The sequence below is a fragment of the Xiphophorus hellerii genome, chromosome 12, assembly GCF_003331165.1.
Source record: "Xiphophorus hellerii strain 12219 chromosome 12, Xiphophorus_hellerii-4.1, whole genome shotgun sequence".
Taxonomy (NCBI): Eukaryota; Metazoa; Chordata; class Actinopteri; order Cyprinodontiformes; family Poeciliidae; genus Xiphophorus; species Xiphophorus hellerii.
Window position 1 is genome coordinate 23110294 of NC_045683.1, and position 27861 is coordinate 23138154.

Here is a 27861-nt window from a genome sequence, read left to right on the forward strand (position 1 = left end):
CCCAGGGCCAGAATCGCAATCCGTCGACTCTTATCAGAACTGACAGCGATAGAAAAGGGGAGCGCGGCCTGAGAGAAGAATGTCTGAGACTGTGTGAGAGTTTATCCTGACATCTCTAAATCTGGCAGATTTTTTTTAAGAGGCTTGAGGTTGGTCAGGATTGAGGCCAGCAAACCACAAGGTCAGTTAAAATTCCAGAGCAGTGCATTAAGGGCTCCATCTGGCCCCGCTCACAAGATTCATCACACTGTGGGAATGCGGTGGAAAAAGTAAAAAGACAAATCTGTGTAGTAAATTAACCCACAAGAAGAAACAAAGCAGAGAAACAAGCAACAGGAGCTCAATAACGTCCTCAGAAATCCTCCTCCCGTGGGAAACATGTCGTAGGAATTTATTGTGACACGGAAGCATGTGAGGTTCCTCGGTTTGTACTGTGGACGCAAACATTTTCACAAGATGAGCAGCTTCAGGAAAACTTTGGAAACATCAGGAGCACCAGCGTCTTTTGTTTTTTTTCCAAATATGTCATTTGAAACCATGCAGCAGATGAAACCTTCATATTTACACGTTTACACATTTAAACCTCTCTCCTTTAATGGAAAACAGAGCGCGTACAAAAAGTCCACACACTGCTGTTAAAATGTCAGATTTCTGTTTCTGTAAAGACATGAGATAAATCATTTCTGAAATTCTTCTTGTACAGCTGAATATGTGGTGCCGAATGAAACCAATACTTTGTTTAAGCACCTTTTACTATTTAAGCATTTCTGTGTCGAATGATGATGTTCTTATTCCTCTTCAGCTTTGTAATATAAGTCCAAAGAGTTTGTACAAACATTAACGTGTAGTATTGCTGATGGCTTATGAATATTGTATTCTATTAATGATGTTCTGTTTTTGTTTTGTTTGTTGTTGTTTTTTTTGCCGGAACTATGAACAAAAAGTTATCTTAATCTGGTGCCAATGCATATATCCTCACGCTTTTAGAGGACATTAAATGTATTTTTACAAAATTTAGCAACAATACAATACAAATTCATCTTTGAAAGAAAATGCTGCCTTCTTGCCACATTACAACACAACCCTGATATAAGAGCATTTCTTGCAGTTAATGTTGCTTCCTTCCCGACCACTTGTCTCCATATCATTTTATTTATTTTGGAAGGGCATCTAGTTTTTAGTAATACACTTACACTTCAATTTATCCACTTGATGACTGGCTTCACCGTGTTTTGTGGTATATTTAGTGCCTTGCAGTTCTCTCCTGACTGATACCTTTTTGGCAATCTGATTTTTCTGACGCTTGGGAAGCTCTTGGCAGACTTTGATTTTTGCTGTGAGTTGCAACTAAAGAAAGGTGAGGAAATATCTTCTAGTACAAGTCAACTTTGTCGGGTTTGGCACTTTAAATGAGCAGCTTGTGACTCCCGGTCAGCATCAGTTTGAATGTAGGGGACAATTCGGAAGACAAAAACATAATACAATTAGAGAGTGTGCACATCAATTGTTTAGATTATTTTTCCCCCTTTGAAATATTTCAGTTTGTCTTTTAGATCAGCTGTACAGGTCATAGGTCACATTAAAGGTCGAAAATGTCCTGAAATTATTGCTCTTGCTCTCTTTTTTACATCAGAAAATCTGTCATTTTAGCAGGATCTGCATACATTTTATACCCAATGTGTATTTAAACATCTTGGAATGCTTTGATTTGCTGGTCCACCTCACCAAAGGGATTTTAGATCATTTTCATTGACATGTTGGACAAAAAAAAAAAAACCTTCTTCTTGTTGCCTTCTTAGCCAAGTCAAACCCAAGAGTAGAAAATGAATTAAAGGAACAATTTTAAAGTTGAGGTAAATTTCAGCTTCAAAGCAGCAACAGTATTAAAATAAAACATAGTCTCTCATCTTGGACTTTAAATAAGAGTCCAGAAAAGTGCATCTTACAACAGCAGGCTACACAGGCTCTCCTTTATCCGACAGAGAAAGTTGGTGGATTTTAATCGTTGGAAGGTCTCCAACAACAGCGGCTTCTTGTGGGGGAGTCTCAGGACTGAGGACGCAGCAGCAGTTGCGGCGGAGGCTCTTGTTGCACAGCTTCGCCACCTTGGCTCTGCTCGTATCGGCCGGCCCCTCCCCGCCGCTGATGGGGCCCACGGAAAAGACTTTCCATTCCCTGCTGTCCCTGGAGGAAGGAGTCCTGGAAAGGGCCACCGACGAGGAGGGGCTGAGTCTGCAGGGAGCCCCCCTGCTGTCGAGGCTCAGAGTGAGGCCCTGGCTGTGACCTTGGGTTTGACTTTGACTTGTGCTCAGATGGTGGTGGTGTGGTCTGGGAGTCATCCTCAGACAGTGAACTCCGAGTAAACTCTGAAAAGCCTTTTTGAACTCCTGGTTGGAGCACGGGTAGATGATGGGGTTGATGCAGCTGTTGAAGTAGCCGAGCCAGAAGGTGATCTTGAAGACCGTGTCTGAAGGTCTGTATGCGGGGAATATGGAGCCTGCAGCGACAGGTGACACAGAGGAGCTCAGAAGAAAGAAGCAACAAAGATCTACAGACAAACAAGCAGTAGCAGAGATGATGCCGACACTTTCCGTGCTAAATTTACTTGCAGTGTAAGGTCAAGGTTTTAATTTTGGGGTTGTCTGCTTAGGAAGGCACTTTCTCTGCAGGTTCTTTTCTGTAAAACGGAGCAACAGCCATTGTTTGAAAGAACAACTGCAGTGAATGCCGTGGGCCTCAAGGGGGTATAAATTTAAAGTAATGGTCTTCCAGTTTGAATAGAACAAGTTAACAAGGTATACTCTTGACTTTAAATGTTGGCAATATAATGGAACTCACAGAGTTAATGCTGGGATGTATTTACTCCACAGGGCACAGACCCACTAACAGCACTCAATGTGCTAATCACATTTATCTCTAATATAAGATGTTAATGACAGATTAAAAATCTTAACCATGTAATCAAGATGCCTTCATTTTAAAATATTGGTGAAATCCTATTTTAACAATGAAGCTGTGCAACGCTGAATGCTCTTTTCCCTCTCTTACAGTCACCGTAAGCGACTGTAAGAGAGTCTACGCTCATAAATGATTAATAACAAGAGAGAGGCTGTTTAAAGATGTTTTGCTCTTAAAATACATTTTAAAGAAAGTTGGTGAACTATAATTTGTCTTGTAAATCGGTTAATAAGATGTGCTGTAGTTATTTTTGTTGCCGTCGTTTTAGAAAACTTTAGAAACATCTCTACCATGCAGAATCTTATTATATGTGGATGTATTCATTGATACAGAGAGGGAAAACTGTGCAATTGTGTCTTAATTTAAAAAAAACAACAACAAAAAAAAAAACTTTTATACAAACAAAAGTTATGCCAACCAGCAGTCTAATAAATAAAAACTAAATAGAAATTAAATAAAACTTTCATAAAGGAAAGCTCAACAAATCCCCCAAACTAGTTTGATTTATAATTTGAGAGCAGGTGCTTGTACAGGCAAAGTGGTAAACTAACCAGTATTAGCCCTGGCCATGCTGCGAGCTCACTTGAGGTGATTTGGATTTAAATTAAAACCTCCAGTTTCCATTGCCAGTGCCTCTCCGCAGACACATTTCCATAAAGCAACACGTGAACTGCAGCCACAGCGATAAGTCATTTCCTTTTTAATATTAAAGTTAACGACATGTTATTTTTATTTCATAAAATTTTCTCTAAATATAACCTCATGACTCAGCCTCAGATGTGGTGTTTTAATAGATTTGCAGTAATAGACTGTGCTTCTCTTGATTAGAGGAAGCACTCACGAATATGAGTGGGATCCTTAATGAAGAAGCATAGGTAACGGCTTAAAGGGGGGTATTATATGCAGCTCTACTTGTCTTTTTATATGTAAGGTGACTTGCCACGTATTCAGTGGGAGACAATGAAGCATTAAAATAATTTAAAGCCCTGTCTGCTTGCACTACACCTCTCAGGCTGATATCCGTTCTCTCAGCTGGAATGGTAAAAGCCTTCAGTGAAATGCTTTATTGCAAGCTGTTACTGGTAGAAAAAAAAAAAAATCTGAGCTCTGTAAATATAAGACGGTGATGTAATCATGAATGAATATCTGAAAAGAGGATAGTCTGCGAGCAAATGATTTTCTATCTCTATACACGGCTTTAGCAGAGGACAATTCGATCATTGTTGGTATTTACTGATAGATCCTTTTCTCTCTTTTTGTTTTTTGTTTTGCAAAAACAGAGGGGTGTTACAGCTGTTAGATAAACGTATTGTGTCTCTGTAATTTTGTGTTTTTGAAACCTTCAAACAGACGACATGCTTCGGCAGAGGCTGTTGTGTAACACCGGTTTGTTTTGCCACGGGTTGTTTGTTGTAGCTATTGAGATTTTAATCATGCAGCCACCAAAACATGAACTCTTTGAAAGATATAATAATACAAAGGAGCAGGGAATTGTTGCACACCAAAAAAGAAAAAAAAGGTTATACAAAATGCAGTACAAACATAAAGACCTAGTCCATTATTATTATTATTATTATTATTTTTTTTTTTTTTTTTTTTTTTTTTTTTTAAAGCAGCATAAGCCAAATTTTTATCTACTGTAGGGTCGCAGACATTACACTGTCATAGATGTAAATAACAAGGTTTTGGACGGTTGACAGATGTTGAAAGAAAATCAGTAAAGTTGTTCTGTTTTGTGTTTTTGAGGTTACAGTAACATGCTGAATCTGGAACGATTTTCTATTTTTTGCATGTCACGGTTAAGAAAATGATCAATATTGCTCAGAATTCACTCATACAGTAGATGCTGCAGTTCTAGTAATACAAACTTTGTAGAAGATACTAACACAGCTTATAATGTAAACACAATAATAATTATTATTAGTGAAACCTATTTAATAGTAGCAGCACTGCGTGTGAATGAGAAAGCCATCATTAGGGTGTTGGCAGGGAGGCCTTCCAACCTAGAAGATGAGGAGCTCATCACCAAAGAAAAATCCTCAAAATACCAGCAGAAAAAAATGCACAAAGGCTGCTCCGCAATTATCACAATGGTTTGATTTCTGTAATCCTAATAAGATTTTTTTTTCCCCCTTTGAATATGGAGAAGAATCTAAATAATTTTGTAACTGTTTTTGAATAAATTATACATACAATTAAAAAAAAAATTCTTGCGTCATCTTGAATTTTCTTTGGGAACCAAACTTCTGGACTGAGTGAAAATCATCTTACAGAACATCTACAACTGACAGGGATACGACTAATTTTCAAAACCTCTTAACTTAACAAAGAATAAATGGAGGAAACCGTCTAATCTTCTTTTCCTATTGTCTGACTTTAGAAATGCCGTCATATAATTTCCTTTACTTTTTGGACAGCTGGCTTTTTGTTGTTCTTAATATCGGGCAGAATGTTTTAGTTTCCTCCATCTCTAACTGATTTCCATGGGGGAATTACAATAGCCTTTCCAAAACCCATCACCAAAAGCCCACATCGTCACTGGATTTATTTAAGCTGATGTGTAGTCAGGCCACAGTATATCATTTTTTTGCAGCCGTTTCAGAAAATACACAGGAAAAATAATAAAACCAAATCAGTATTTTCCTCCATTTATCCATCAGTTTGTGTACTTTAGCCTCTGGGTCACTGGTTCAGATGGGGCTCTTCTTTTTGTTTTTTTTACACACAAAGCAATTGTTTCATCTCACTGTGCCAGACAAATCAGTCAAGTCTTTGGACTGGACAGATCCAAAGGTCGGATTTAAAGGTCTGAACCCAGGCAATCAGTTTTATTGCATGTTGGTGAATTTCATCAAGACAGAAAGATGAGCAATACATGGGCTGGGATTTTAGTGGAGGGCCGCGGTGATTGATGCTATCCTCAGGTGGGCAGTTAGTGCAGATATCTGTCTTGAGGGTATCAAGATGATGACTTGAGGGGTTTATCTGATATAGAATCTGTCACGAGTCATGAGTCATAAAATCCGGAGCCGTCAGCAAAGAAGCAATGTGTGAATTAGCCACCTTTCCATCATTTGGCTCAGTGAAACACAGTTCGATCCAAAAGTAATAATGAAGTTGAAGGGAAATAAGTTGCGGTTTTCTGTTTTCTCACAAATAAATAAGTGAAAAAAAAAATGCAGTGTGTATTGGTATTCGCACCCGTGTGTCAATACCTTACAGAGTGTCGTCTTTCGTTGTAATTGTTGCTCGGTTGAGTTAGCGTTCTTCTAGCGTTTTTCATCTAGAAATCCAATTTATAACCTATTGTTCTGTTCAAAAATGGATTTGAAAACAAAAATTCTCAACTTTTTCAGATTCTAATCTTTCATTTAGGTGGTATTTTGGATTTCTGAACACATGGAAGTAATTTGATCTAAGCCATTGCATTGCAGCTCTGGCTGTATGTTTAGGGCTGCGGTCCGACTGAAAGGTGAACCTTTGTGTCATTCTCAAGCTCCACATTCCCATCAAATCGGTCACAAAAATATTTGTACATCTTTGTGTAGCACCTGCCAGGCTCGAATTTTAGAAGCCAACGTGTTGAATTGATAAAGAAGGGCACCAATTTCCTGATTAGAAAGAATTTAAATGATATTAGTACAACAATAAAGCTCATCTAAGGTGTTCTAAAGTGTTTTGACAACTATGACAACCTTGGGGGCTTTTACTGGGCTTTTACATTGATGTGAAAACATCAATGTCCTTGAAAAAGTTTAGTTGAGGATTTGTCCCTCGAGGCTTTAACATCCGCACCAACACATCATACCAGCTGCTTCCTGATATGGATTCAACTCGAGTGCAGGACATGGCAGGAAGCCTAGGAGGGTTGGAAGGACATTGGAAGCCAAACAACAACAATAACAACAATAATAATAAAATAATAATAATAATAATAATAATAATAATAATAGTACCAGAACTATTGAAATGTGTGCAGCTCCTCTCTCATCAAGACAAGCTGCCATGCACTCCATTCACTGTTGAAATTCCTTGTTTTGTTTTCATCGGCATCACCTGTTTCTCTGCCTGTCACATTCCTGAATCCTTCTTTTTCTATGGGCTTTCCTGGGAGAAATGACACTCTTCTGTACGACTCTTACCATCAGCTGGGGAATCGTTCACGACTCGAGCCAGTAGCCATTACCTAACTGCTGTCATATTGAGATCCGGTCCAATCCGGGCCCCAAACACCCAGGCATATTGGACAAGTCACCTGTTACCTTCTCTCACTTCTCCAAGCAACCCTGCCCTGTCGAAGGGGCGGCGGGCCGAGACGCTTCGGTGAGAAGCAGAGAGCTGAAGAGACGGACTCCTATCCTGTCTGCTGACTGATAGCCTGAGATTCTGAAAGCAAGGGACGTTTCCATGGAGATGAGGATGGAGAACTCTGCGCTATTCTGCTGATAGATAAGTAACTAGATAAGGACAGAACTTCAAACCTGCTCGTTCGCTTTCTTTCTTAGATCAGATAAGGCTGAAAAGGAAGATCTTTTCATAAAAGGTTTTGCTAAAGTCTAATAAGGCGTCCATTTGAGCTTTCTTTTTGTTCTTCATTGCTCGTTCTTCAATTTGAGTTGGTTTGGTTTGTTAGATACGAGTGAATGATTGATAAGGTCCACGTCTTTTTAAATGCCTATTCACTGATTATTTCCTGAGAAGATCAAGAATCCACATCAGACTCGTAACCAGATTGCTTAATTGATTATTAAATAAATTATATTACCTGATTAATATATTCAATAATCTAAGTATTTTGATGCTAATATTAGCTCATTGGCAAGACAGTAACACTTTATGCCAACCACAACACCTTTTTCCACATGCCTGCTATGCCCCATTGTCTTGCAGGCATAATTTCTTCCACCTTTCTTTCAACAAAGGCTCTATTCTTGCCACTCTTTCCCAAAAGGCATGTTTGTAGGATTCATGTCTAATTGTTGCCTGTCAACAAATTCTCCCACATGAGTCTCTGCAGCTCCGCCAGAGCTAACGGCAAAATTTAGTAAACAGAGAAACCAGGAAGACCTTGTAAAAGCAATCTAGAAGACTGCGGGCAAACACACAGAGCAAAATGTAGGCTACTAAATTATTACATGATGTCTTCTTTTTTGTTTTGCCAGTAAGTAAAGCTCTTATTTTATTTAGCATTATTTTACGCCTTGAAATAACACAGAAGAGGAACTTCTGAAATGTCAAGGGTCGAGAAGGACAGCCCTCAAATAAACAAGGCCTAACAACTTGTTTATTTTAGGATCTGAACCGTGATCCAACAGTCCCAAACCTTTTTTTTTTTTCTGTCTAGTGACAGATAAATGTCGGTCAATCATGGGCAGTCCAGCTCTGTGTCAGTACAATACCGCTGCTTGGTGAGTCATTGCTAAATCTATCATTGTCGACGGACATATGTGGCATGAGAAGTGACACCAGTGTCAGCGCGGAGCATTTTTCAGCGTGGGCTTTTATACTCGCCTACCAGTCAGAAAGTACACAACCAAATGGCCAGCTATACTTACCAGCATGAGACCATGGAACAACAACAAGAACAACAAGGTTCGTATTGGCCGGCTTCAAATTTCCATCTCACTCGCATGAGGATGGAAAAGCAGGAGATTTATTTCCATTCCATGCAAGCTAGTCTTGTCATGTAAGGTTCCATTGTGATGGTCTTATCTGTCACTGAAGGGGTGGCACTGAACGAGGTGAGTCACAAAGACTGTGCAAGCTGGAGCAGAGAGCTGGCTTGACATCTCAGACAAGGGTCCGCGTTTTAAATGTATGTCGGTCTGAAATTCTTGGAGCTTGTTTACAGATAGTAAGGACAGGAGGACGTCAGAGATATGAAAGATTTATACGGGCTATTTATAGGTTGTCTAGCCTTACATTTACAAGTGTGCTGTGCTCTGAAAGCTACATGCTTGTCGGAAATCTTGGAACTCCTGCCTGAAGCCACAAAGGAGTGATTCAATTAAAATGCTCTGACCATTAAACGAGGAAGCACTTAAAAGCCCTGGCAGCAGAATAAATCAATGAGTGGGATCTGTCCAATTAATTAATCCAGAAGGTGAATAGTTCTCTAAGCGTAGACTCGGATGTAACTGTAGGCGTGATTGGACGAGAACCACATATAGGTTGCGTTGTGGCTACAGGCATGACAAACGTGAGGAACTGTGTTACACATTTCAACCTGCCACCGTAAACTGGAAGACCATTGAGCTGGCATTGTTAGCGCTTTCCTCTAATTCAGGGAAGGCAAAGCTAATCCTCAAGTTAATTACAGCTTTTATCGCAAAGGATCAGTGGCCATCGAGAGTTGCTGAGAGTCAAGATCCCACCTTGAAAATATTTCACTGAAACGCAGATCCTCAAGGACGAAAACAACGCTGAAATCAAGTGATGTTATCACAAGCGGCTAAGAAAGATCCAGCTTTTCGTGCATAGACTGCCTTTCAAATACAGTATTGTGGATAAGAGGTTGTAACAGGAGTAGAAGTAGGTGTTTATTTAAGCTACAACTTCTGAGTATATCTTTTTTAGTTTCAGAATAATATATATAAATAGATTTCTTTTACATCCAAACAGTAAACCTAATGCACAATCTGGTCTGATTAAACAGTATTATTTCTATCTTATCCTGTTGATATGTTTAGCCACATGGTGGAAATCTTCACCAACATTACGTCCAAGGTAAAGATGAAAATACTCACCAATCGGTAACACCAGGAAGAACGGCAGCCAGCACAACACAAAGCAGCCAACCACAATACCCAGAGTCTTTGCAGCTTTCTTCTCACGTGAAAACTTGAGTAACCTCAAGGCAAAATGCGTGCGGCTGCGCAGGGACTCCTCCTCCAGTGCGGTTGTGTTTCCACGGTGGATCCTGAGAATCACCTGCTCCGAATCTGACTTCTCCGTCTTGTGGCCCTCTCGGAGGCCCTGGCTCTCTCTGTGAGCGACGACATAAACTCGACAGTACATGACCAGAATGATGGTCAGGGGGAGGTAGAAGGAGCCGACGGCTGAGAAGATCGCGTATCCTGGCTCCTCTGTGATCTTGCAGATGGACTCGTCCTCCGGCTCCGGTTCCTTCCAACCAAACAAGGGTCCGATGGATATGATTATGGAGAGCACCCACAGCAGCATCACTGCCAAAAGAGCCCTGCGCTTTGTCATGATGGAAGGGTAGCGCAGAGGATAACTGACGCCGATGTAGCGGTCCACGGAAATCACGCAGAGGCTCATGATGGAGGCCGTGCAGCAGAGCACGTCCACAGCCGCCCAAACGTTACAAAAAGCCCGTCCGAACACCCAGCGATCCAAAATCTCAAAAACGGCTGAAAAGGGTAGCACGGTGGAGCTCAGCAGCAGGTCTGCCACTGCCAGGTTAACAATAAAATAATGCGTGACCGTCCGAAGGTGGCGATGGCAAACCACAGAGAGGATGACCAGGATGTTTCCAACCACTCCGAACAGGATGAACACACCGAGAATCATCCCTAGAGCCACAGTCTTCACCACCCTGAGCTCTGGGAAGAAAATGTGGCTGCAGTTCGTGCAGTTCTGGGTCAGAGAAGCCGGGGTCATCATGTTGTCCAGCACAGGACCCATCAGCTCCAAAACGCTGCTGCTTGGTGGACACGGGTCCGTGGAAAGCACAGCACCTTCACTTTAGTTCTCTGAAGAAAAAAAGGGCTTCATGGCATTCTCGTGAAAGCCATCAGAGTAATGATCACATCAAGGCAGTCTTGTCAAAACATAATTTGAATGATGAGGCCTCCTGCAAATGAGCCATTATGCCGGCAATGCAGCAGGATGCTTCAAGAATTACTGAGAGAGAAGAATAAAATATGCAAATGAAGCCTACTTTGTTGAAATCAGGTAATCCATCTTGAAAACATTTGCGATGTTATTTCTGATATCATACAGCTGGTACAAAGCGCTGACAGAAAAGCACTACAAAGGGGATAGACACACGGGTGTACCTTGCATCCTCTTGCCAAAGATAAAAATGTCACTCCGGACCCAAATTTTAAGTCTTTTGTATTAAAAGCTGGAATAACGAGAAGCCACTTTTTTGGGCCGAGTGGGAGGTGAGCAGCACTTAACAGACAGCCTCTTCCCATAGCATGCAGGGGCATATTGAGCTGCAGCATTCTCTGGCAGCCTCCTGCGCCTGTGACAAGAGACAGAAGAACGGTGTAAAGAGAGCTGGCACAATCATCACACACACAAAAATATATATTTAAAGGAAACATCCACGATTTTGCCTATTGTTTCAGGTTTGTAGTTTCCTTTTTCTTTTCCTTATAGCTGATGCTCAGCCTTGTGTAGTCTGTGGGCGAGAAGCGGCGTCTGAACTACAGTTGGTGTGAGAGCTGTGTGAGCGCAGACTCCTCTTGCTTATCAAGTAAACTAAAAACATGAGGTACAGGAATTTGGAAAACTATGTTGACATTTTCAGAACACAGCACACTATTGAAAAGATGATGTTTTCTTTTTTTCTTTTTTAAATCGCCATTGTTCCTGCTCTTCACAATTGCTCATTACTTTGTGTTGGTCTATCACATAAAATGAGAATAAAATTCTCTGATCTTTGTGGAGGCAAGGCAGAAATTCGTTTGCAAGGCACTGTATAATCAAACTTCAAAGCCACATCTCTCCAGGATGTTGTCACACACTCCTAGCGTGAGAAAGCTGCTGGATGAAAAGAGTTCATTTTAATCAGAAAAGATATATATTTTCAGCTACTTGGGTAAATGTTATGGTTTTTTTGCACACAGACCCCCCTTTGCATCAGCTGGTGATCTCTTCTTTCAGAATCAGACTCAGCTTTATTCGACAAGTTTGTGCACACAAACCAGGAATTGGTCTTTGACTCAGATTTGCTTTCAATGAGGAGAGCATTGCTTTGCTAAAAGTAAATGATGCCGCACCAGCATAGTAGCTCCATGTTATGGGCAAAAACTTCCTCATGTTGATGGACACAAAATTAATCCTGCTTGTGCAGATTAAATGAATGTAGATTAGACAAGTAAAGTAAAATAAAGTATTGTTGCTTGTTTGGATTTTGCTAATCTGCTTTGTTGAAGACTGAAAAGGTATTTTTGAGTTTATCTATCTATCTATCTATCTATCTATCTATCTATCTATCTATCTATCTATCTATCTATCTATCTATCTATCTATCTATCTATCTATCTATCTATCTATCTATCTATCTATCTATCTATCTATGTTTTTGCAGGTTAACTCTTTTTCTGGCACAATGTGCAAAAAATAAATAAATAAAATCCATTGGATGGACATCAAAACACACCACCTCAAGCTTCTATCACCCACACAAGTCAAAGTAGAAACCTTGTAACAATGCCCATAAGGGATTTATATGAGAGTTGCATAAATCCCAAAATGAGTTTCTGTTTCCTCAATCAGACCAAAATCTTTATGCAGCATTGGAAGTATTAGGGCCCTTTAGTTTAAAATATGTAAGGCTCTTGTGGTATAACACAAGGTCATTGTATTAGAAAATCACAATCTGTCAGAAAACTATTTTGTTCAAATGATTTGATATTAAAATAATTACTTCTTCATACATTAACATTCAGAAGAACACACATCTACAGTGGGGGTTGATGAGAGAAAGGGCAAACATACTGCAGGGCAGCCCCCACAAGAGAAGCTGTCACACAGCCTGATCCGAAGGGAATAGTAAAAAAAAACAAACAGGTATAAGCTCCGTTTTTGGCAGTTCTCCAGTCAGATCCACAACAACGTGTTGAGGCGGTGGACAGCTGGACCGCGCTGTCTGTCTGTACTTATTTTAGTTGCTCAGAGATAAACAGGCGTTCGTGGCTCAGCTGTAATCTCAACCTCTTCACCGCTGCGCGCAGGAAAATCCCAGCTCTCTAAGAGGAGGACCTGGCGCCGGACGGTACCTGACAGAAAGTTCATTTCCAGCGCAATGAAATGACAAATGGATAGCTCACTCACAGACCTTTCTGCTCTACGCCCAATGAAAACTTCACTGTTATCATTAACATCCATTCTAAATTTAAAGGTTAGTTAGTGTTGTTAGAGACTGGTTTTAAAAGGGATGAACTCTGATTTAAAAGGCGAAGGTTGCCTTTGTATGACCGAGCGCAACAACTTCAGATTATTTCTTCCAGTGTTTAATACAATTATATATTATAATATCGTTACATACTTTTATGGGTAACTACATACAAATTGGCTTAGGTAAATTCAACCTCTAAAACAATAGGATTCATAAATGAAATGCCAGTGCAGACAAATTTAAAAAAACGCACCATTAAGGACAGGACAAAGGAAAGCAAATTAGGCACAACAAAAAATACTTCACAAACATTTGAAATGAACATATCTGGGAGACTCACCTAACTTTGAGTCTGTTCCCGCATCCCGACGGCTGCTGCGCTGAGCGGCGTTTGGACTCGGCTCCTGCTGCCGAGTCGCGCAGGGAGGCGGCGGCGGGCGGAGAGCCAAGTGCGCTCATGACGGAGAGCGCTCACATCTGCCGGGGATAATCTGCAGAGCCAGCCCCAGGTGCTCCGACTCTCTTCAGATGATGATGAGCACAAAATCACTCACTGCCCTCTTGAGCTATTTTCTCTCCATATTCCACCGCCCACCCCACCCACCCATCTACCTCTCCCTCCCGCCAGTGCTGCCCCCACTCCCCTCCTCCTCCCCTCCACCACCACCAACCAACCATTCTCGCATCACCTCACCGCCGCTCAGCATCACTCCCTGTGCGTCATCGCAACCAGTCACTATCGACCCCGCACGACTTTTCCAGCGGTCGTCACTCACCTTGACAACTGTGAAAGTGCAAGAATAAACAACAACAAAAAAGTTATTTCTTCTGACATTTGAAATAATTATCGGTGGCCCTGTCAGACTTTGAATTAAAGCCAACTTCTTTTTAAGTGGATTAAAGCGCACTTTATCGACTTTAATTTACAATTGTTTTGATTACACCTCAAAGATGAATTTTATTTTATTTTGTTAAAACATTCTTTATTGGTTTAGTTCAAGTAGTTCAAGTAGTCTGTAAATGTTACACCGCTTGTTATATTACGTGTTGTAAGTAAAAAATTAATAATTAAAAAGTTCCTGTTTATGAAATATTCAATGATATGACTCAGAAACACCTAATTAAACTTTAATTACTGTATGAATTGGAGGGTTTCTGAATATTAAGCCTCTGCATCGCAGCCATTTCTTTGTAATTAAATAATCCAGACCTTTTCTCTCAAATGACTCATTGTTAATTTGAGAGAAAATTATTAGAGGTTCAGTGGACCTCTAACAGGTACACTGAAGTCTGAACCTATTAGAGGGACTGCAGACTTAAATTATTAAGATTAATGCCGCCAACCCCAAATCCCATAAATACACACAGTACCTTACAAAAACACTCTTGTCTTTAAAACTTTTTATATAGTTTTGTCATGTTATGACCTCAAACCTGAAAGGGTAAAAATCAAACTTTAGTGTTTTATTGGAATTTTACAGTAGACCAAAAGAATATAGTGTATGACAGAGAACTGGAAAGAAACCCATTCAAGGAAGAGTGTAAAACAAACAATGGTATTGTTGACAGAAAGCAACAACAATTACAGTTTGTAATTTGACACAACCTGGAGACCCAGCAAATGTGTGATAGAAATCAAATAAATAAATAAAACATGTCTCTTATTGTTACAAATGGTGGTATTCAGATGGAAGTAAAATAGAGCAAAAATAAAGACCTTAAAAAATTAAGTTAACTTACAAAAACAAAGTCCAGGTCCAAAATCCAGAAATGTGAAGTGTAGATAAAGAAGCTAAAGCCCAAAAACCAGGAGCATCAAGCAGAGCTGAGGAGATGACCCAGCCAAAAACAATAAAAGCCAGAACACTTATATACTGAGGGAATGGTGGAAAATGACATTAGATGCTAATATGTTAATAATCTAGATAAATAAACCCAAATGCACCAAATTGACCAATATGATAAGACCTTGATGACAATATCAACTAAAGATTGCCAGACATTTCCTAACAATAGAAGAAGTTAGGGAGGAACACAAAAGAAAATAATAATTAAAAAAAACCTAACACCTGTGGATCATGACAATTATTGTTTTTTAATTCCAGTTGTGCTCTAGTCTGTTGTTCTTTCACATAAAATTCCAGCAATTATCATTTATGGCAACAGGAGACATGGTATATGTGACAGTCATGTCTTGATTATTTATTTTCTAATCTCCTTACATCTGGAAAATTATGCCAATTTTGTCCCCATGGACCAGACTATGACCATTTCTCACCTCAGTCTAACACCCATTTCCAGGCAGAAAAAAAAACACCACCGCAGATTAATTGTGGACTCTTTTTTTTCTTCCTTACTTCTACAGACAACATATCTGTATCAACCAGATAAGCAAGTCAGTACAATAAACATGAAAAATAGCGAATAAGTAAGATTGAATGTAAGTGCTTAATTATAGTCAGGCATGTTCCCCTTGTTCATCTAACTGAAAGGGAGCAGACAGAAGAAAAACAAGCATCCATGAATAAATACTGTACATTGATTTATTTTCTTCTTTTTTTTTCTTTTTTGAGGAGCTAGTCACTTTTCTTCCACACTGTGGTCAATTCCTCAGTTTATCCAGACAGGGCATTTATCGTTTTTCATGAAAATGTGGAAGCCAGCTCAGACAGATGTTGAGTCTGTCTGCGAGGTGAACAGCTGACTTAAAGAGCAGCTTCGGCACTCAATCAATGACGAGACTTACAGTGCTTGTCTTTTCTCTTTTCCTTTTTTTTCCCCCACTCCCGCTGCGAGGTTCTGGGGGAAAGAAATCGACTTCTTCACGTCAAAAGCAAAAATCACAAGCACAACTTTCTGCTCTCTGGGAGCACGAGTCCAGCAGAAGGCGCAGAGGGACATAAGTGGACGTTTTTGTTCTGTATGCATGATAAATTGATCATTTCATCAAAGCAAATGTGAAAAATAGAGCTGCTTTCGGAATTGACAAACAATTTTCACAGCAATTTGGGTTAGCGCTGTCATTACCTTTGAGGAGATTATGTCCGTCATTGTGCAGGCGTGCACTGGCACTGGAGGAGAAAATAATAATAATAATAATAATAATAATAATAATAATAATAATAATAATAATAATAATAATAATAATAATAAAGAAATCCCTTTCAAAATCAGTATTTGATAAACATTGAGAGTTGTGTCTCTGTTTAAGTCATGGATGCAGAACAAGCTGATGATTCATGCTTAAAGGATTGACTGAAACGAGGAAGCCATGATTCTCATCTGCACGTCGGGCTTGTTAGTGGCTCGACTGTGTGTTGTAAAAGTAATTAAAGCCGTCTAACTCGCCCATTCACTGAGGTGGACTGCTGCGTTTGAAACAGACTGAGATCAATATCCCCTGTGCAGGAATACACACTTTACCATCACAGGGGCAACAACCCTGAGCCAAGGATTCACACTAATGTTGGCATTTTCAGTGACATTCAGACTAATTGCATATCAAGAGAGTTCCCCTTTGGCACTTCTGACTGATAAAATCTTTTTGAAAGAAATTCAGATTTCAGCAGCTAACATCATCCAGGAGTTGATACAGACACATTTTATTCAGACACATTTGTCATTGAATCCCTTGCTTCCTGTGTGTCATGCTGTCATCTTTATCTTTCAGCATCGCAGTTGTACTGTGCCTGCCTTTCTTTTTATTTCTTTTCTTTTTTTTATTCGTGAGCTTAAGGCAAAAACAGAATTGACATTATGGTAGAAGTGTGATATTTCTGTCCTTGCGCGGATGATGTTCTCCAGGCTGGGTTTCAGCAGTCAGCCGTCCACCTACACACACACACACACACCCCCACACACACACACTAACTCCAGCCTCGCACCTGAAACGACTGAATCCATCGGAGGTAATGGAGTGGATTTGAAGACTCATGACTGTACCATGCAGCAGCAACCCCTTACATTATGTCTGGGAACACGGGTTTCACATAAAACTCATTTCTCAACAGGAAATAACATTAATAAAACTGAAAGTGGCACATCATATGAATGATGCTATTATCTTGACATAGTTAAGGGTTTTTAATGTATTTGACGTGCTCTTTTTTTAAGGGTGATGACGCAGCAGATAACTTCAATGAAATAAAAGCAGGAATGATCAATTAAACTAGAAAATTCCTGAAGAAATTTAACCGGGGCCTGCCAAAGTGTGCCGGTCGGTTTGGACCCAGCGTTCTGATGCTAAAAATTAGCATCAATGCTAAGCTAAGCTAAATTGTAGTCAATAACCTGTGGAGAGTCACAAGCATGTTGACTAACATGGGCTTGCACCGTTCAGTATGTTAAAATTAGTGTATAAGCAAAATTAGCCAAAATGCTATTGTAAGCCTAAATGTTGTCAGTAGCATGTGGGCTATCATTAGAATGTGATTACATTGACTTCCTACATTCAGTGTCCTAAACATGGCTAATAAGTAAGAAAAATAGCTACAAGCTTATTTTAGGGGAAAGGCTAATGCTAGCCCCACTAGTGCACTAGTGGGGGGCAGTGAAATCCTAATGTTTGTGCTAATGTTAATGCACTAACCTGAAAGAAAAAGATAACACAGGCTAATATTATTCCACCTCCTACAGCGGTGCACTAACCTCAGAAGAAAATTGAGGCTTTTATTTTGAAATTTTCAGTAAGCTTCATTTTAAATGGCCACACTATTTCAATGTGTAACAGTGGTTGGGTTCAAACAGTTATGTAATGCCCAAAAGAGCACTTACCTGATGTAAAAATTGTCCAGGCTTTTATTTTTAAATTTTCAGTAAGCTACATTTCAAAGGGCCAAACTAATTCCAACAGTGTGTAACAGTGATTGGGTTAAATCAGTTCTATAATGCTCAAAACACAAGTAGTTCTAAAGGCCAGCTCAGTCCTCCTCTGTAGTAACTGACAGTTCCACCATGTTGTAGTTCTGACATTCAGTTTTTGTAGTTCTAAAGAGCAGCTTTGCTCTCTGACAGCTGTCAGCCAACTGCCATGTCAGGGAGAGAGATGGCAGTCCCTCATTTCTCTAGCAGTGTCACTGCTCTCCCTATGCATTGCTATGGGCAGGCCCCAATGATTAAAAAAAAAAACTGAAGACACCTATTAGAAATCTCTGTAAAATATCAAAATTGGAAAAACTACATTTGGGAACCACTCAAGTTTATTCCCACTAAACTGGCTAAAATTACACATCGCTTTCTATTGGCAGTGGGTGTGTGAATATATTCTTTAGTTAGGAAACACATTTTTGTTCATATGTTTTGATTCATTAATAAAAAAAATAATGTTCTTTTCCAGATTTAGAAAAGTTGGATTAGATCTCAGTATGTCTTTGTTTATTAGTATTTCTAAATAAAGAACAGATTACAGCTTCAAAGAATTGCACATAAATGAACTCCCTCTGATATTTGGATAAAAGTCCCTTACAGAGCCACAGCAAAACCACACACTATTAACACGCTTTGTGCACCATTGTGGCTGGACATTTGACCACTTCTCAGATCAGAAATGGTGGAACTCATTTAAAGTGGTTAGTTTCCTGGCATGAACCCAGCTTTCAGGCGCAGTATGTGAGTTTTCAAAGGATTCGGGTCGTGGCCACTCCAGAAGCTTAATCTAGAACTTGCTTGATCCTTTCCAAAATCAGCTTTGACGTCTGTTTTGGATTGTTGTCGCGTGGGAATACCCAAATGTTTTTCACTCATCTGACCCGAAATGTCACCATCCGACAAAAGAATAATGTCAGGATATTTAGGAGCAGCAAATGATTCACCAAGACTCAAACCTGTCTTAACATCAGTGGCATTCTCTGTGTTCAACACTCAAAGTGTGAAATAACATTCAAAGTGTGGACCCATTTGATTTGTCATATTTGCTGTGATATATATCTTAAAGTTGTAGCTTTATTGCTACGGTAGCACCACCTTTGACGTTTTCATTTTATTTCCATTAATGTTATCTTTTTATGTACTGGCCTTTCATTGTCATAAGTTTTTATTTTTCTTCGTAGGTAACGTTGAGTTGAGTGAAGTTGACAAGTGTCACTGTCCACGGAAAAATGAGTTTGGCATCAGCGAGGGCTGAGGAAATGTCAACCAAGAAGTTATTGCCCCAAAATCTAATTTGAGTGACATTTGCAGCTTCTTAAGGACAAGCCAAAAGCCTTCTGGAGAAAACGTTTGCAGTCAGATGAGACAAAGACAGAGCTGCTTGGTCACAACAGAAACAAAAATGACTGGAGAAGCTAATATGAGGTTTCCAAACTGAGAACACTGTATCTGCTGTCAAGCATGGTGGTAGCAGCGTCATGGCTGGGATCTGTTTTACTGGCAGATGTATAAGAGAACTGCTTGCTGAGCAATGGAGAGCTTCTTCAACTTCTCCTCTGATCAGCTGCTGGATTTAAATGTGGGCACAGTCGGGTGTTCAAACAAGACAATTGTCCAAATGTCATGGTCAAAATAGTTTTAGAAAAAAGCAGACAGACACTGAGCCTCTATAATCATCTCACATTCACACAAATTTAGCAAATATCCAGCCAGGATTGTAAAAAGAGACATTCAGGCTTACTGTGGGTGTATGTTTCAATATGTGTGTATAATATTCACCCTGTTTGGATCAGAGAGAATCCAGACTTGTGAACCCAGATCTTCTTTGCAAAATTCATCGAAGTTGTTTGTTGTATAATGATTTCACCTGGAAAAAAGCAGGAGTTCAGAAAGCTCAATAAAAGCCTGAAATCAGTATTCATGCTGACGATCAGTGGAAAGTGTGAAACTCAAATGTATTGCTATCTTACGTGCTGTTAGAGACATCAAATTCAGATTTTAATGCCAGTCCCAAACATTATGCTGTTGCCAGCAGAGACGTCAACCAGAGTAACGATGCATGCAACAAATCTTTGCCCAAAATGTTGCTCCATTTTCTGCAGAGGATAAAGATCTTGTATTGCAAGGTAATCTCTTTCCCACTGAGAGCATTAGAGGGGGAAAAAAATCACAACATAAAAATAGATTGACAGGGAGCAGTATTTTATAAAGTGTGTTTTATAATTTGAAAATCCTGTTGCTCACCTGCACCTATATCCACATTAGATTGCCTCTGCGACCTGTTGGATCCGAGCCTGAAGAGGCTGAGCTCCAGGCACACTGCCTGCTGTTCACATGGTGTAATAATGCTTTTGGGCTTTTAGTAGACTCCGGGCATGGTTCAATCTGCAGATGCTTTAATGGTGAGCGACATAATTAACTCCAGAACGAACAGGTCTCTAATTATGGCCTAAATGCTGCTCTTTCGCTCTTTAGCATCATGCTCAGGGTTTCTAAGAGGGCAAACGCTGCTGTCTTCCGAACACGCCGATGCACAGTCATGAGAGCACACACACTCTTAACGCAGGGCTCAGAGCACTCAGCTGTTCAGCGCGGGCATCACGGCCCTGTGGCGGGAATTATCCAACATGACAGCACCCTCTGCCCCCCCCTCTGAGTAGTGTCTATCATCTGATTAATTAATCAGCACTCCAGATGTCCCATTGGCAGCGGTGTGATTTGGGAATTTGAGGTGGCTGAAGCTAAGAATGCACATGACATCAGATTGAACTTGCAAAGCACGCAAGTTTCTGACGGTTGCAGCTGCAAACGTCAGAAAACACATCCAGACGGCAGATGAAGTAACGTCTGAAAACAAGCAGCAGAGGTGGCACTTACAACTAGCTCAATCCATCACTCTGACTGTGTTCTGGCTACATTCATTTTGAATTCATGACTGTAAAATAATTGCAATTTTCTCCCGTCTGGCGGATTGTTTCAAGGCCACGGAGCAGACAAATTAAATGCCATGTTTCTAAATTTGGATAGAGGTGGTGCGTGTGTGTGTGTGTGTGTGTGCAAGCAGCTCATTCATTGACCTTGAGTGTAGGTATTGAACATCAGAGCGAGAGGATCTAGAACAGATAAGAGGAGGGTTATTTAGCGTACAAAGGAGGATGTAGCAGTGACACAGCCTTGATGTTCACTGGGGATCAGAGCCGATACGCAGTCACAGAGCATTAGACTGGCATGATTAATAAAGCAAAGGTCACATCTCACCTCTGTTGTCAGCAGTGCAGACAGCAGTGTGCACAAGCAACATGTCTGCACTATTAATTATTTAAAGAGACATTAATGAATTGTATATGACTGTATTGATTCAATGCAAAACTGCTTGGCTGTCTAGTTAAAAAGACAGGGCCTTGCAAAAAGTATTAATGTTCCGTAAACTCGTTTGCATTTAGTCACATTGGAGCCACAAATTACATTGTATTTCTTTGTGATTTGTTATGACAGAACAACACAATTTACTTGTGCAGAGTTATTGCTTTTTTCATAAATAAAAATCTTAAAAAGTATGTGGTGGATGTGTATTCAGACCCCTTAGGAAGCACAAAGACGATACTTTGATCCAATGAGTTAAAAATGTAACATGTTTGTTGTTTTCAAAACACTAAGTATGACAGAAGACTCTGCACATCCGCCTAAAGACATCATTCTCGTGATGACATACTTTGGTAACAGCATCATGCTGTGGAGATGCCTTTATTCAGCAGTGACAGGGAAACTTGTCACAACTGATGAGAAAATGAATAGAGCAAAACACAGGAAAGCAAACTGCATAGATATCCGCTCTAAAGAAAAAGCAAAAATGGTTCCTTCTGCAAATACACCTAATATACTGAGCAATCTGAGTAAGCCTAGAGGGCGTCGTAATAAACAACTTCTCAGTAGGAATACCAAGTGCAGATGAATTGTTTTAGGGCTTGTCTTCCTCCTGAGATCATCAATATGCCTGAAAACTTTAACGATGCGACTCATAGCCAAGGTCAGCATCTACATGTATGGCCACTCTTGACTCATTCTGCCTACAACAGAGGTTATGTTTATCTAAATAAGTATCTCCTTTAATTATTTATTTCAGGGCCATGGTCTGCAGCTGTGGTCTTTAACTGTTTTATTTATTTCATCTGCATGACTAATGAGATGACGCTATTCGCCTTTGTAGATGCAAACACCTAAACAGCAACTTTTAAGAGGTCTGGGAGAATTGATTTCTTTTATGTTTTTAGAATAATATTAATAATTAACTGGTCCAATTGCAAAGATTTATAGCATAATGTGATGAATGGGAAACCATTTTAATTTAGTTTTAAAGGAAATCTCATCCTGACATCTGCTTAATACTTCAAAAAAATAAAGTTAGATCATTTTTATCAAATGAAAAATAAACAAGCACTTATTTTCAGTTGCATTTATTCCTGTCAGCTGCAATATGATTTTCCGTTGTTGTTGTTGCTTGTGATTTTTAAAAGCTCCTCTAAGGCTGAAAAACAGGTCTCAGCGTGTGAGTTTCAGCTTCTGTTTCACAGAAATGCGTCAAAAATCTGCAGAGAAGACAGAAACTCTATCATCTGGGGACACACAGTGATTACAGAGCTGTCCTGAGAGACAGAATGGCTCGAGTATTGAACATCCACAAAACAAAGTGAATCCTGACACTGCAGTGTCATTCTGTTCTGACCTGCTCGCTTAATTGAGATTTGACTGCGCCCTCTTGTGGGGGGAAGTGGAAAATGCAAGTGGTCACTGAACCAGCCTTTGGTACCTGTGGCAGCGATGCCAGGGACCGAGTCCTGTCAGAAAATAAAATTTCCCTCTATGTGTAATGAATTTATTTAATATATGAGTTTCACTTTCTGAAGAAAAAAATGTTTCACTTTATGAAAAGAGTGTCAAAAAGTTGGGCTTATTCGTGAATTTAAACTTTATAACGTAAAATACCAAACGTTTTCACTGCGTTGGCAGTAGTGCAACGTAAATGGATGCAAGCTGCCGTTAAAATCTAAAGAAGAAGAAGAAGAAGAAGTTTTCACTGCGTAATGATGACGTTTAGGCTGCGCATGCGCATAGCCGCAGATCTGTAAGCCGTCGACACGGAAGACAAAGGTTCTAAACAACACCTCGATATTGCTGCAGAAGGCGTTGTAGAAATTTGTTGTCACTCTGTCTTAACTGTAGAATATTACATTTTACTTTGCTTTAACTATTATAGCTTGTGAGGTGAACATAAAAAACATGGCTGCCGCACTGTTAATTGTATTGTAGCTTGTTTGCCTCAAGAACGCCGAGAGTAAACTGTGGCAAGCTCCCGAAAAGCAGACGAAAATGCCAGCTCGTAATATTGTATCCCACGATACTCCTAACAGCAAAGTTAGGTACTCCAGGTTAGCCACTGATGATGACGGCTACATTGATTTACAGGTAAGATCTACAGGTCAGATTTGCCGCTTAATGCTGCTGATCAGTCCTCCTCAGTCATTAGAGTTGAATGTCTGCCTTTTAAATTGCTTTATTCAACCAACATAGTCTAATAACTTAGATATGAAAGAGCAGAACTGGAACAGACCGATACAGAGGCAAAAAAAATAAAAATAAATCACTTGCAGTCTTTAACAATACTATCCAGTAGTGCACGTTTCACTATGTTGACAGACTATAATAGCACATCTGCGTTTCCATGGATAAAATGAAAAAAAATGCACCATTGTTTACGTCAAGACAAATATCAGTAATAAGCTAAATACTCCATTAATGATTTCAAGAGTATTATTAAAAAAAGAAGTGAAGGGGAAATCCAGACGTTTTTCTCAAGAGGTCACTGATTTTTATATGTCATTCTATTTTATTGTTTATGATTTTGTATTATATATTTGTTTAATATATATTTGATTAGTGTTTCTACTACCTTGCTTGGGTACCTTTTCTTAAAGAAATTTCTGATTTCAACTCTTGGTTTATTAAGGGTATAAATAAAATAATGAAAGAACTTGATTTCCAGCCGTCATTCTCTGCCTGTGACCCTACAAGGATAAGCAAGTAGATGATGGATGGATGTTTGAGATTTTCTGTACTGCACACAGTGTCAACTAACTTTTTCAAAAACTTTCATTTTGGCTGGAATAATGGTATAGCTTTTTCAGGAGCTGAAAGATTGGCAAGTTTGTTTGACACCTTGACGTTAATGCAGTAAATAACAACCCACAAAAATATATACTTAAAAAACACTGCATTGTCCAGGAATTTCCAAACTCACCAAAACCCCTTCTTTAGTTCAAATGACACGAGTTATTTGAACTCGTGTCAACTCTGCTTGGGTTGAATGTTAAATCTGTCGGAGCAGTGCATGGAGCCTCAATTTCGTATTAACCCATGATATTAGTATTTTGTGAGACTAATTCCCTAAAACTTCACTCTGTTAGTTTGGTTATTGTTATAATGGCAGCAAACATTGACTTGCAATGTCAACATATGGCCTCAACAGAGTTAAAACCTTGACAGACTCTTTCTAGACTTTGTGCAGATACTGCTATTGCCTTTTAAGCTAGTTCATGTTTTAGGCAATAACTATCTCACTTGGTATGTCGTCTGAAACTTGGACAACTTTTTTGCTTCAGATTTTGATAACTAATTTATCTTCCTCTGCAGTTCAAAAGGAGCCCACCCAAGGTCCCATACAAAGCGATCGCCCTCGCCTCAGTGCTCTTTCTAATCGGCTCTACTTTAATCATCATTGGTGCTCTTCTTTTGGCTGGATACTTTGGAGTTACTGTGAGTTCTTTCTAAAAGCAGACCTTTTTTATGTTATGTTTGTGTGCTGTGTTATGTTAATATTTCTTAATAAAACATCACTGCATGTTTCAGAACTCCGACCGAACGGTGCCTGTGCTGATCATCGGCATCATCGTTTTCCTGCCTGGGATTTACCACTTACGGATAGCTTACTATGCATCAAAGGGCTATCCGGGTTACTCCTATGATGACATCCCAGATTTTGATGACTGAACCACACTAAAACCTCAGCGGCAGTCTTACTTCACTTGCATGCATTCGTGTATCGCTTGTACTGAATTTAAAATGGCTAGTAACATCTTATAGCTTAATCATTTTTTGGAAATCAGTGTTCTTTGTATAGATTTTCATTTCTAGTTAGTTTGTGAATGTGCTTATTTTAATAAATTACCAAAATGATCTTTTAACAATTCATTCGCTTAATGCCCTTTTTATGATTCAAGTGGTTTATCCTTATAGCAAATAATAATTAACTGAAACCAACCAAAATTATTATTCTCAAAGTTTGAGTGTCAAATTTCCAGATTTTAAAAGTAGAAGTGATTCATAATGTTGTACCCAGTGCAATAGTTTGGCCTGTAATTTACTTATGTATACTTAAGATCAAGAAAATAGTTTCCTGCACTATGATCCTTACTGTTTATCAGCTAAAGCCTGCCTACTTTCCAGATTTGTTTGGGGTTTTTTTCCTTGGAGGATTTTATGTGATTAATTCTGATCCTTTGATCTCCATATGGTGCACCTGGTCCCTCTGATTCAGCATTATCAAATGAGGCACTACTAAAGCAATTACAAGCCTTTCCCCTTTCTGATCTCGGCTATCAACCTATAAATATCCGTGATTTTGAAGCAACCTGATGAAAGGCCGACCCCATTTTGCACAGCAGGACATCAAAATCATGCAAAGATGTTGCTGGTAAAGGTTTTCCTTCTGTAATCCCGTCAGATGCGAGGCTACCTGCTGCTCTCCAGAGGGATAATTCAAGGATGCTTCTCTGCTATTAATTGCCACCCCTTGATCAGTTACCAACCGTACCTGGTATTAGTCAGATCGGATTATTCTCCGTAAATCAGCTCAGGAACTTTTTTCCAACTGAAAGGCTGTTTTTTTTTTTTTCTCGTTTTTTTCCCCCATTGACTACTGTGTTTCTTAGGAAAGCAATTACCATATTGCCTAATAAATCATCTGCACTCCACTGCATTTTTATGTGCCGGTTTGTGTTGCAGATATATTACAGTAGTCTAAAAATCAGCATATGACAAAGTCAAGGTGATCCTAAATTGAGAAACGCAGAATTAACAGCAGCCGCAACATTGAATTTTATTTAATTGAAAAGTTTTTTGCTTGATTTCTTTGTTTTGTTTTTAATACATTTTAAGTTTTTATAAACCAGACTTAAAAAATATTGAGACAACAGGATGGTAAAGGTTTTATCGCTTCACAGTGAGGCACTTTTTCCTCATCAACATGCAGTATCAAAGAGAAAGACATGTCTGAGGTTATTTAGAAGTTTTTTATAAAATGGGTCTAAAGGTGTGCAGCAGCTTCAAGTTAGTAGTGCTGCTGCTTTTTTACTCAAATATTTATCTATCTATCAATCAATGAATCGATCCATTATCTTTACCCATTTCCATTATATATTTGTGCAATTATTACCATGTCTATATTGCTTGGTGTTTATAAAGTTTTCCATTATGGGAAATATAGAAATACTGGAAAAATGTATATCAATATGGCAACATCAGAATCATCACAATTTGTGAATCCATTTCTTTGGGTCCCGGAAAATAAAATGCTAAATGACGATGTGTATCTATTTCTCAGTTCTGTAAATGGTTACAGAGGGAAAATTAAAGCATATATGCCCGTTGAGACAAAGTCATAATTCATGTATTTATTTTATTTACCCTACTATTGCTATATCGCCCATGTTTTGTAATGTGTTACAATGTAGAAATGCAAAAATTCTTACCTATTATTACCAGCCATACAAAATCTGAGCTATTTTGTTTAATATATTTATTTATAGACTGTGATTCTCACTTTGTCTTTTTATTGCCTATTTCAGTCATTTCTTACTAGCTGTAAGTAATAACAATAAGTGGCGGTAATATGCCACAAACACACATTAGCAGTAGTAATAAGAATAATTATGACTATAGTAATCATTATTATTAATAATGTTATGTTTATAATTATTATAAATATCATTAATGTTATAACGTTAATAACTATTACTGCAATAATAACATTGTTATAATAACGTAATGCTATTATAACTGTTATAATAATAATAGTAATAATAAATATTATTTTATTATTATATTAACATATCACTGTAATGTTATTAACGTTATAGACCCTTTTCACAGTGACGTCAGACAATGGCCGCCATAACTCAAAACTGGGTATCTTTACTTCCGGTGTGATTTTGCCTTGGGAACCAAGCTGAAAACTTCCCGCATTCTCATAATCTTAAGGATATAATAAAAGGTAAGTTTAATAATAACAGCATTTAAGTGTTAGATAGCTGTTACTAATCATTGTAAATTCACCATTCTCTATCTGTGTATAAAATAAACAGCCTCCGATCGGAGAGTAAACCAGCTAGCAGCAGCTTTAGCCACAGTTAGGAAAAATATACTCTCTGTCAGCGCTGTAACGTTTAGAGGTTCACTTTCTGTGTTTTATAAAACAGTGTTTACGTGCTAGATAACCGTTATAAGTCATTGTCAATTTACCATTCTCCAACTGTATTCAAAGGAACCAGCTTCCGATCATGAGTAAACCAGCTAGCAGCAGCTTTAGCCACAGTTAGGAAACATATACACCGCCGCCTGTCAGTGATGTAACGTTTAGAGGTTCATTTACCGGTGAATCATTATTTTTTATAAGTTTAGAAAAAACAAGACAAAAGCCACAAATAACAGTTGGGCTTGACGATATTTCTGTTTTTCCAGCAACAAAATGCGCGTCTCCATGCACTGTTCATGTTTCTGTCACTGCTAACTGTCACAGAGTCTCTCCCAAAGACGCAAAGAAGGAATAAAAATAAATACACAAGAAAATATTAATGTGCAATGATTTGGATAAATAACTTTAATCTGATTAC

The 27861-nt window shown here is 39.0% G+C and overlaps 2 protein-coding genes across 2 annotated transcripts; one reads left to right on the forward strand and one right to left on the reverse strand.

Annotated features, from left to right (window-relative positions):
• Positions 1-365: 365 nt before the first annotated feature.
• On the reverse strand, positions 366-13615 carry adra1aa (adrenoceptor alpha 1Aa). The gene is made up of 3 exons (XM_032577507.1): positions 13392-13615; positions 9705-11170; positions 366-2497 (listed from the first exon to the last, which is right to left on the reverse strand). The coding sequence occupies exons 2-3, from the start codon at positions 10603-10605 to the stop codon at positions 1956-1958; spliced, it is 1443 nt and encodes a 480-aa protein (XP_032433398.1). The 5' UTR covers positions 10606-11170; positions 13392-13615; the 3' UTR covers positions 366-1955.
• Positions 13616-23024: 9409 nt separating this feature from the next.
• On the forward strand, positions 23025-26621 carry tmem230b (transmembrane protein 230b). Its single transcript, XM_032579495.1, has 3 exons — positions 23025-23380; positions 24605-24727; positions 24821-26621. Exons 1-3 carry the CDS (start codon positions 23285-23287, stop codon positions 24959-24961), a joined length of 360 nt encoding a protein of 119 aa, XP_032435386.1. The 5' UTR covers positions 23025-23284; the 3' UTR covers positions 24962-26621.
• The last annotated feature ends 1240 nt before the right edge of the window (positions 26622-27861 follow it).

Bases quoted from the DNA above. Each gene is read 5' to 3' on its own strand.
- tmem230b (XM_032579495.1), top strand. From the start codon at position 23,285: ATGCCAGCTCGTAATATTGTATCCCACGATACTCCTAACAGCAAAGTT. The intron at 23,381-24,604 runs GTAAGATCTACA...CTTCCTCTGCAG, and splicing joins ACGGCTACATTGATTTACAG to TTCAAAAGGAGCCCACCCAA. The intron at 24,728-24,820 runs GTGAGTTCTTTC...TGCATGTTTCAG, and splicing joins CTGGATACTTTGGAGTTACT to AACTCCGACCGAACGGTGCC.
- adra1aa (XM_032577507.1), bottom strand. From the start codon at position 10,605: ATGGGTCCTGTGCTGGACAACATGATGACCCCGGCTTCTCTGACCCAG. The intron at 2,498-9,704 runs GTGAGTATTTTC...CTGTCGCTGCAG, and splicing joins CTTCCTGGTGTTACCGATTG to GCTCCATATTCCCCGCATAC.